Source organism: Crocodylus porosus, unplaced genomic scaffold (genome assembly GCF_001723895.1).
Source record: "Crocodylus porosus isolate Cpor-Errol unplaced genomic scaffold, CroPor_comp1, whole genome shotgun sequence".
Taxonomy (NCBI): domain Eukaryota; kingdom Metazoa; phylum Chordata; order Crocodylia; family Crocodylidae; genus Crocodylus; species Crocodylus porosus.
Window position 1 is genome coordinate 21647931 of NW_017728907.1, and position 11163 is coordinate 21659093.

Genomic DNA, 11163 nt, shown 5'->3' on the forward strand with positions numbered 1-11163 from the left:
TTTTGTTAAAGTACCAGGAGCTGGGGCAGGCAGGATTGGGGGGTGGGGAAGGAGAGCAGGGATGGGGGCTGGCAGGGGTCCCCCATAGTCCCCTCCCCCCTCCTCCAGTCCTCGCCCCCCCTACTTATCAGCTCTGAGTCTGGCTCTAGCACCCTGCTGCAGTTGGCAGGGACTGTCCGAATCATCGAAGCTCTCTGAATCTTTTCTGAAGATTCAGAGAGCTTCAAATAGATTCAGACCTTTTAATTGGTCCCCTGATTCAATTCAAATTTAGAGATTTAGCCACCGAATTGGGCCAAATTTCCTCCCAATTGAATCAGCACCTGAAGCTTCGCACAGCCCTAGCTAGCACCAGTATAGTTCCACCACTGTTGAAAAGAGGTTGTACCACCTTCTAATGGAACTGCAGCCTTAAAGCCTGACTCTTATTGAGCTGAAGGGCTGGTCAATATGTAATGATCACCATGGGATGATGGACATCTTTTCCAAAATTCTGAGCAAGTGAAATATATAAACCCCCATAGACAAGCCATGCCCAGCAGCTGCCGGCAAAATTTGTTCTTACAACCACTTTTAGGACCTTATGACTGTCCCAGGACTTTATGTTCAGTCTCACTGCACATAGAACTCTATTTTTCATGGCTCACCAAGTCCAGTAACCTTCTTCATATTCTGCTTCCTTTAAAGTACTATGACTGCAGATCAATTCCAAACAGGGAGGGGATACAAGTCCCAAATTTAAAACCAAAGGCAATTTTAGTATTTCCTTTTCCACATTTAAGTCAAGAAAGTCTCCATAGGTTCAGGTAGAGGCAACACAATATCTGCAAGCTTTTTGAGGGAAGGGCAAACCCTTCTCTGCCTAATTTCTATTTTCTGTAGGGCTCCTTTCATAGCACCCAAAGCAGAGGCACAATGAAGGAGGCATGGTCCAAGGGAACTGTCTAGATTTGAAAAAGACATAAAGATAGGCACTCCTACATAGGCACTCACCTAAGGGCACACTTTGCAAATGAAAGTACAAATGGTTAAAAACAACACGTAATGTGTTCTGCTTTCTGGAAGCTGTTTTCCTGATGCTAACTGAATAGCCCCATTTTGCTGAGAAGGGAATTGGCACAAGCTGGAAGAATAAGCACTTTATTCCATTTTAACATAATTTCCAGTTTTCTCAATGTACAATACATTCAGCTAGCCTCCTCCCTCTCCCTTTTCCCATGCCCTCTCAAAACCCGGCCCTGACTGAGTAGAAATTTAACTGCTTCCACTGTTGTGCTTATGCCTTTAATTGCACTAGAATCATAGAAAAATAGGGTTAGAAGGGCATTTGGGAGGTCATCTCATTCAACCCTCTGCCTTGTTTTCCTAATCTACGGTTCTGTAGTTTTATCTGTCCACTGTAAAAACCTGTAGGTTCCTGTAGGTTGGAACAATCATTTTTAAGGGGAATGATTTGAAGGGTGTCACCAGGAAGCTCCATGTACTCAGAGAATTTTGCAACAGCCCAGAGCACACAATGTACCTTTTTGCAGCAGCCCTGAGTAAATTGCACTGAAAATAAATATACAAATTGCTGCCATCCAAATGAAAACTCATAAGTGAGGCACCAGTCTTGAGGTATTACAACTCAGCAAAGCACCTACAGCTACAATGTGAGGCCTCAGAAAGCAGATGGAGGGAAAGAAGACAACACACAGGCTACTAAGAAAATGTTAAGACAGGGCAGCATATCACAATAGAGGAATCAGAAACTAGAGGCCTTTCTATATAGAGGAGACTATCTGGGTTCAGCTCTCCAGGAGCTACACAAAACAATAGCAAAAGGCCACTGTCCAAGTTATTGTTGGGCCAAGGTCCTATGAAATATTTATCAGTGAAAGTCAGCAGTTGAGAAGAAACCATGAACGGTTGCAGTGCAGTAATATCAAATAATCTGTATGCAGTGACAAGAAACCAGCACACAGATGACTCTGGACCACAACCATCAGTTGACCAGAGGGCAGATGCAGCAAAGACAATCACTGACAGAAAGGCCAGAACAGAAGAGAACTAAATTCTTTCCCTGGAGCAGCATGCCAAACAAGGAATGGCAGACTGGTTTAATGACCATCATATTTGAATGACTTTGAGACTTAGAAGGTAGCATATTGGACTGATGGTAAACGCCATATCCCCATAGAGGGTTAGCTATGTGCAGACAACCTCTGGCCCCAGATAATCAAAGATTATCACACGCTCAGCCATACAAATGTCTTTTTTTATCTTTTCTTTTTTAATTTGTTTTTTTTTGACTTATTAGAAGGAAAGATACAACTACCTGCAGGTTCTCTGTAGGTTGGACCAAGAGTTGTAGGGGAGATGATTTGGAGGAAGCTCCATATGCCTGGGGACACCAGAAAGCTCCATGTACTTGGGGAATTTCACAAGAGTTCAGAGCACACAGTGCACCTCATCCTTGCAAGCAATGGTACTGCATACAGTGTGCACTTAAAATAATACACATGTTAATGCAGTCCAAATGGAGTCCCTGTATTATTGCACAGATATCTATGCATGAAACAAGAAGGGACCTCAGGAGGTCATCTGGTCCAACCCTCTGCCTTGTCAAGGTAGAATCATTCCTATCACTCATTCTATAATTTATCCACTGCCCTCTTTCTTAGGGTTTTTATGTAGCACCCATCACTATATTTTCTAAATACTTCGTTATCTAGAGTAAGCTCAGTTTAATTTGTAATGAACTTCTCCAAGGAATGGCTTATTCATTGTGCTTTGTAATTTGGTAGGCACATCTGTGAACTTCTGTCAATAATTGTAGGAAAAAAGTGGGGCATGTGACCCAAGATTGTACTTAGCAATCTAAGGGCAAAAAACATAAGTTCACATTGATATAATAAGGAAGAAATGTCTATGCTTTGCAGATGTCCTATTGGAAGGAGATGTAAAACTTCAACTTTAGTGCATGCACAGAAAAAAGCAGAAAAGAACCTGAAATCTCACTTGATCAGAACAAGGAAGTTGCAGGATTCTTTTGGCAAAAGATGCAAAGTTGCCTTTGCATCCTTATGATGTTACATTCTGAATAATCCAGCTGGTGAAAGAGCATGCAGACAAGAGTGGCTTGTTGGCCCTGACTTTGTAGAAATTACAAACTCCTGTGTTCTATGTACAGTTGTAGTTAACTGTGGTTTGTGTAAAGGCAGAGGCAGGGTCCTGAGAGCAACCTAAGGCTCTGACTCATGCATATAAATAATAATATATACATTCATACGTGCACACATTTCAGCATTAGGTGGTGGACAGTTTCAAGGGGAATTCAGTCTGCCCTATTTTCACTGGAGCCTGCCACTCAAATCCAGCCTTTCTGTCTTTCTCAGTCTTTAATGCAAGCCTCTTGTTTAACATCTGCCTCCATTCAATTTCTGTCACTGGAGCACTTGTCTGCATATTAGTAACTGTCCACCCATTTCTTCCCCCCAACAGTTTCCATTTCACAGTCTCCCATGGCAGCAGTGGAAGAGGACCTGTACCATGGAGGTACATGGAAGTGCTGGAGGTCCTGGGGATCCTGATAAGGATAAAATCCCAAGACTTCAGCTACACCTCCACTGCTAGAAGTTCTTTGTGCCCATCTGGCTGTTTCTCAGGCTCCTGCCTCTTCTGCTGTACCTCCATTCCACCATGTAGATCTTCCCTCACACACCATTTGTGGCAGTGTGGGCGAGTTCGATCAGGTGTGTGACTGCTTGCTGGTGCCATGGCTGCTGGCCTGTTCAGTCATTTTCCTGTAAGAGGTGGATTTCAGGAACCGGGGGTAGGAGTCCTTCTCCATTAAGGTGCGGGTTTTTGCCTGAGCTTCATCAAAGCAAGCAGAGGTAGCACCTGTCAAGTTTTTCCGAGTTAGCTCTCTGGTTTCATGGTCAATATTTACCTGTGAAGAAGGACAGGATACACAAGCATATTAATTTGGTATATCAGCATTCCCAAACGGAGAAGGAAATGATTTTTACATATATACTAATACATTTTATTATTATTTCTTTTAATTCTGGGACATCACTTGAAGTACAGAAGGTGTCTTTCAGAGAAACTGAATGCATCAGGGATGGGAATTAACTTATTTTCCCACTGTTTGATCAGGGGAAGTCTTTTGACATCACAAAGGTGTGCTAAGCCAATAAAGTACCTATTAATTTATTATAGGTGTCATAAAATGCAGAACTAAGTATAATTCTCACCTCTCTGGGTGCTTCATTTTGAATAAACTCTTCAAAGATCCTGTTCGCCTTGGATACCAATTTAGATTTTGACCGGGTCTTTTTGTAGTCTTCACAAGCCAGCCAAAACTCCAGATTCTCCTCACTGAACTCTGTCTTCAGGAAGGTGTAGAATGCAGACAACCCATCTATGGAAGAGGAAGAGAATCAGATTGAGGGGTGGGAGAAAAGGAGGAAAGGCAACAGCTTTGGAAGACAAGGAAGCCTGCCAGATAGTGAAGTACATCCTGCTTATTAAGCGGTTTAGCACTGCTGAAAAGGTCTCTCTCTGGGAGTTTAGACCACGACATAAAAAAGGTTTCACTTTCATCTGGACAAATTCCAGCCTTCTAAGATCTTGTTAATTGGCTCCTGGGTTCCAATTAACCACTTTCCCACAGACAAGGATGGAAGGAATATGTAGCATGGTTTATATATTTGGCCTTTCTGTAATATTTCTTCTAAGTATATTCCCTGTGGCTTTGGAAATGCTAGCCAATTCTTCTTATAGACAGATCCTGCCCTCAACAAATATTTGAGTAGGTCTGAATTGGGGATCTTCTCTCTCCTTTTTCTTGGCTGAGATCTACAAAGAAAAAGCTACAAAAGACGTGCAGAAGTGTATGTGCAGCACTGGAACCCAAATTGGCAGGGAAGACATCCTGCTTGATTTTTGCTTGGTTTTTCAGGCAGTTTCTATCCCTTTAGCCTCCTCACTTCCAAATACTGCTCTTAGAAAGAGGAAGGATATGATTCCTAAATGTGTAGCTGGCTTCTGTTGTAACCTGTGAATGAGGGGATGCTACCTATTACCCTGAATCTAACCCCAAAAGTCAGTCATTTGTCTACTCTCCAGCTCACCAAGTGCATTTGCTCTACATGGTCTAATACAGCAGATACATACTCACTTTTACTCTTCAGCAGCTGGTCAAAAGATTGTTTCCATCCTAGTACCTCTTCTGAGGAGTATCTGGAAAGGAAAAGGAAAGGAAACCATACTTTATTTAAACAAATTCTAATACACGTCCACCCTGCTCAAATACTCAAGGATAAAGTTCCAGAACAGAGGCCACTGATTGTGGCACTCTGTAGAAAACTAAAGAGACCCAGTACTATCATTAGCTGTGGGCTCTTCTCTTTCCTTTCTCTCTTTCTTTCTCCCTGTCTCTCATTTTCCCAGATGACTTGCCAGATCTCAGTTCCATACTTTAGCTATGCCAGTTGTTCTTCTTCTATACAAAGTATACAGAAGAGCCAACTCCAGTACAAGCTCAGCAGAACTCCTGCTAGCTTGGGCAAAGAGAGCTTTTCCCTTCAAGTAGGAAAGGAAAGCTCCTCCTTTTAGTAAGGACTACATTTTTCTGTGGGTCACAGAGAATACAGCAGCTGGTTTGGGACTCCAATAAATGGTCAAGCCCACACTGGTATCTAGCTGAGGACTGACACAGCACACTCTGATCCTCATACCAGGGTTCCTGTTGCCCGGTATGGTTTTAGGACTAATGGAGTGGAGTAAGGAATATTGCCCCCAAGCATTATTTTTTTTAGGGGTGGGAGGCAAGTGGGTTGAGGTCTGTGAGTTCTCTGGATGTATTGACCTTCCTCCCACAGATGAAGAGGAGGGTGTGGACATGATCCCATCCCAGGGCAGTCCTTTGGGACCTGTACAACTCCTTCATGTTCCCATGCTCTGCTGCTCTCTCTTTCTTAAACCCATCCAGTTACAGTTGGGAGTGATTTAATTGGCTTACCTCATATTGGTGCCCCACAGAGGCTTGCTGGAGCTCAGCTCATGTCCCAGCTCTGTTTTATGAAGCAGGAGCCTTAAGCGAGTCTTGAATTCTTTGGCTCTGAAAGACAGAAGAGAAGCTGCAAATTGAACCAATACAAAAAGGAAACACTGGCCACTAGGTGGCAGAGGTGTGTGCTCATCAAACAAAGGCCAGAGGTTTGGACAAACTCCCTAGCATGACTACAGTATCCTGAAAGAGAGCTACCTCTTGCTTTATGCCTGGATGGAGTTAAGGACACACCAGGTGACTGAGGCTGTTGCCATTCCCTTGACCCCAGTGGGGTCACAGCCCTTATAGCTTACAGACATCATTTTTTCCCAATGTCATCTCTAGCGGTAGCTATTGCATTCCTATTTGTAAATTCAATCTCTCAAAAAACTTCTCCCACTTCTACAGCTCTATCCCAGCATCCATCAAAAGCCTTTCCAGACATATGGGGAGTTCATGCATATTTCTATATGTTTCTCATGTATCACACACAAATACCTCATGGATATATTGAGGTTTTTGCCATCTCATGTGGAGCAGAGAGGCAACCATTTGCCAAACCTAGACATCTTTCTACCCCTCTAGCATTCTCTCTCATGGTGTCTCTTGAATAGTGTACTAGCCCATCTCTGCTCCTTGACCCTCTTATCCTTACAGTTGTTTTCCTTCTGATCTGAAGTATTGGGAAATACAGACATCACTTTCTGCTTAGCAGCAGCATAGAAAAATCTCTCTGATGTGGGGTTGCGGCAACACTAACTGAGATAGTTTCATACCATCACATTCCTGTGACAGTATACATAACTCCATACCACTCTGTCTCTAAATGCAAAGAGAGTTCCCTGCTATTGTGCCTCCACAGTTGTACAGACAGCTCTGTGACCCATCATCCCTGTGACACTACACACAGAGTCCCATGTCACAATCCCTCTGCAATGCTATTGAACCATCTCAATACCAATGTGTTTCTGCGACAGTTTTGACGCAGCTGCCTGCTGCAGAATTCCTGCGATAGCGCAGAGACAACTGCCTACTACAGCATCTCTGAGACACTAGAGGCACCTCCCTGCCAGTGCAGTCTTCATTCTGCAACACTACAGAGATCTCAGTGCTGGATTGTCTTTTCTCTCTCTAGGAGAAGATGTACAGATCAAGTGGTATTTGTATACTGATACAGCTGCTTGAAGAATTGTCATGAACACAAGCAGTTAATTGTCACATAAGTCTCCCAACATCTCCCAGGACATTGCATCCACATTTAAAGGAAAAAATCAGCATGTCATTTTACATTTTCAAAGAAACAGCCCTTCTACTGTCACGCCAAAGGTAGTTGGTTTAGGAAGATAATAGCAAGAAGAAGCTTGTACATTACAAAAATACAAGAACAGCCCTACCCCTTCATATGCCCCCCTTTATATTTCACCTCTTCATTCCCCTCCTCTTTGGTATATCATGATAGCAAAATTATTTTCATTGAACCATTCTTAGTTCTGTTTTAAATACAGTTTAAGCCCTGGCTTTACAAACACAGTCACTTCCAGCACAAACCCTAGCGTTTCTTTTCCACATACAAGAGTCTCAAGTGTCCCAGTGTTAAGAGTGTCTTACCTTTCAAAGCAAGTGAAGGGAAGTGCAGCTAAACCGCGACACATGTTGAAAAGTGGCAGCTGGCAACAGGTTTAGTCCTTATCACTGGAATAGATAGCAACAAGCAGCTGTAGCAGCACCTGGTACTGTAGCCCTGTGCTATAGTCTGGAAACTCAGCATAGGGGCTGTGCTTTATATTGCAGGGGAAGTGGGAGGGAGGAGAGGGGGTTAGCCAAACAATTCCAGCCTGTAGCCAACCAAAAGCTGTTCTGCCAGGAATAGGAAAGTGTAATGGTTTAGGTAAGTTGCTTTTGTGTTCGTTAAAAGGGGGATGATGGAGAGAGGCTGAGCTGTCCAGGAACAACAGAGTCATAATCAGATCCCACATAAGAGGAAAAGCAGACTAATACACACCTGTGAACTATGCCTGCCATGTCCACATTAGAAGCATTTTGGCTGCCCCTATACTCACTGGCCTTAAGTGAGAGGGATATGCAGTTAGGGCAGTAGGAAAAACAGGTCTTTTTTCTTCAAATAAAACAGCCCATTTGATAAATGGTAAAAGAAGGGTGTAGCAGTTAATCAGTTTAGTACTGATGGCTGAAGACCTCTTAAGTCCTGTCTACACTACAGCTGGAGGCATATTATGAGGATACCACAAAAAACACTTTTATCATCATGGTTTAAAGAAGGGTCACCTTCACCAGCAAGTTCTAGCAACTTTGCACCACACTAGCAATGCTAAGCAACCACAAACCTAGTTAACATATCTTATCTTCAGAGCAGGGCAAAGCAACTGAAGCATACTAAATGGCTCAGAATTTCTCATATGTTGAAGCTAGGGAAAAGGTAGCATGCAAATGTTTCATCCGTGCATGCAAATGTTACTGCAGATCAGTGGCATAACACAGCAGCTTGGTACCTAGAGCAGCAATGGTGTCAGTGGCACCTCCAGGGTACTGGTGCCAGTAGTGTGGCCAGTGGGCAGGGTGGCAGCTGTCATTTTTCTGCTTCCTCCGTAAGTCAGCACCTAGGGTGGCTATCCTAGTCACTCCAGTTTAGTTATACTACTGCTGTAGGTCTGAGCTGTGAAAATATTCATACAGTATCTGGCCTCATCTGTATTGTAAGACTATAGGGTTGGAAGGCCGGGTATAGTGTAATGAGATCCTATGACACAGATTATTTAGTTTGTGGCCTACATGGGGCCAGTCACAGCCTTTTTGACTATGCTCTGCACGTAATGATATGCTATGCATGTAGTAATGTAGGAGAGAAGAAGAAAAGTGCAGAAGGAGGGAGAGAAAAAATAACCAGGGGCACTGACAGAAGTGACATTTATCATGCAATCAGCCCCTGAAAGCACACTGCAGCAATGCCATGACATAGGTTGATGGGTGCAGAGCATTTCAAAAGTGGCCGGTTGCATGACATTAACTCTCATCTAATGAGAGATCAGATGTAGGCACTCCAAAGTGGAGCAGGAACTCCTGTTCCCTAGGGTCAGTTGGTCAGTGTGATTGGGACTGGACAGATGCGTGGGTGGATTGGAGCCCTCACCTCACAGCTGTCCCCAGCACACTCCTCCTCCAGCTCAGGTCCAGTAACCTCCAGCCCGCAGCTCCCTCCCCTCTTTCTCCCCGCTCCATTCCTGCAGACAGCTCTGTTGCTGGGAGGGGAGCAGTGGGGCTAGGGGAGATAGGCTGCAGGCAGGATCCTCTGCTGGATTGACTCCTAAGTGGAGTTCAATCTCTGCCTCCCCAACCTAACAGATGCTTTATGTGAAATGCCATGAGTTAGAGTGGGGACCTGCATGCCTGTCAGCACTCCAGGGCAAAGGTATGATGGTGATGGATGGACACAGTATAAACATCTGGATAGAAGAGAGTGGAGGTTGACAGAAATAACAGAATAAGAAGAGAAAGAGAGAATGGAGCTGGAGAGAAACATAAAAAAACCAATGAAAGAGAAGAGAATGAGGGAAGAAGGAAAGTGAAAAGGTTCGAACAAAGGTCTTATCATGCTGACTAACTTGCCATTACAAGGAAGCATACTGTATCCTTACAGAATTAGAGCATAGCGTGGCGCTTGCATCTGTAGATAGGGCTAAAATATGTCTAAACAGTGTTGCTGAACTATAGGACACAATCCAGCAAGAATTCGACAAAAGAGAACAGGAGGGAAGCATGAAGTTCTTTTTTTTTTTCATATTTCAGAGGCCTCCTATCTATGAGCTGAGGCTTCTGGAAAGTTCCTATTTTAGCACAGCGTCATTCTTTCCAAGGCCAGGCCAGTTGCTCAGCTGAAACAGCTGCATACGTAATGCAGCAGTGTCTAACAAAGGAGTGGCTCGAAAGCAGCATCATCATGCCACTGTACCATCCTATAAATTATATTGTGCTTCAGCCTGCGGTGCCAGGGACAGTGAAATGGAGAGAGATAGTAAGGGAAGTAAGAAATAAATGCAGGGGAGCTGTAGACAACAATCAGTGGGAGAGAGATAAATAGCAGCAATTAGATAGCTAAGATGCAATTGTCATATCAGATGAGATCAAAGGTCCCTATAGTCCAGCATTCTGCCTCCAGCAGTGATTATAACCGATTCTGCACAGGCAGGTATAAAACTCCATGGTGGACAATTCTGACCGCCAGACAGATTTGTAAGCAGGGTGTACGGCTCTCAACTGTAGAAAAGCATCTCTTTCTATGAGTAACACCTGCTCCCTCTACTGCTATAGTTAACAGCAGTTTCCCAACATGAACTCTTTGTGGTCCCAGGTTTTCCTGGCATTCTATGGAAAAGAGAGCTGATACTATCATAGATCCAGTGTCTCATGTTCTTTCAGATACACATTTGATTCACATGGGATGTAACACAAATTTGCATCCCTCAATTCCTTTCTCCCGAGTTACGCCCTCTTAACCCCTCTGCTGCTATCATTCCAACAGGCAATGTGGACAATTTTCCATTAATTGAAATTGTCGTTCTCTCTTCTTGTCCTCTGGATGCATCTACCACTATAGCCATGTACATGAAACTGCCTGAGTTCTGGCTTCTGTGGCAGAGACAATGCAGTGTGCTGGAGATTTCAGTCTTACCTTGTGCAGCAAATGCTGCACAAAGTCTCATATCAGCACATACATCTTCCTAGCTAACTATCGGCATGGACAAACATTTTCTTTCCCAAGAGAAACTCTTATAGGAGTGATTTAACCTTGGTTGTTCCCAGGTTGTTTTTTTTCTCCTGGAGTGGCCATTTGTACCATGGAGTAAACAGCCTGAACATCCATACCCTCATGGCTTCTCCTGGGAGAGCAGTGACTCTCCCAGAAGAAACTGAATTTCTGTATGAGGCCTTTGTCTTCCTCTCCAGAAGTAGAAAGTTATATAATAAGAGGCCAGATTTACCGATAGACTTTGGATTGCTTTTTTTGTCTGTTAAACCAGGTTTATGGCAGCTTTGTATTGCTGGAGCAGCAGGAAGCATCCAGAACATACCAGTGAATGATGCCTATGATATTTATAATGGAACCCATA

General features: G+C 43.6%; 1 protein-coding gene across 1 annotated transcript; it reads right to left on the reverse strand.

Moving 5' to 3' along the window:
* Window positions 1–1073: 1073 nt before the first annotated feature.
* Window positions 1074–7777, reverse strand: RGS16 (regulator of G-protein signaling 16). The gene is made up of 5 exons (XM_019530957.1): window positions 7646–7777; window positions 6008–6106; window positions 5165–5226; window positions 4239–4405; window positions 1074–3931 (listed from the first exon to the last, which is right to left on the reverse strand). The coding sequence occupies exons 1-5, from the start codon at window positions 7687–7689 to the stop codon at window positions 3731–3733; spliced, it is 573 nt and encodes a 190-aa protein (XP_019386502.1). The 5' UTR covers window positions 7690–7777; the 3' UTR covers window positions 1074–3730.
* Window positions 7778–11163: the final 3386 nt, after the last annotated feature.

Coding starts and splice junctions, on each gene's coding strand:
- RGS16 (XM_019530957.1), bottom strand. CDS start 7,689: ATGTGTCGCGGTTTAGCTGCACTTCCCTTCACTTGCTTTGAAAG. Junction 5,227..6,007: donor CTGTGGGGCACCAATATGAG/GTAAGCCAATTA, acceptor TTTCCTTTCCAG/ATACTCCTCAGAAGAGGTAC. Junction 3,932..4,238: donor AAAATGAAGCACCCAGAGAG/GTGAGAATTATA, acceptor CCTTCTTCACAG/GTAAATATTGACCATGAAAC.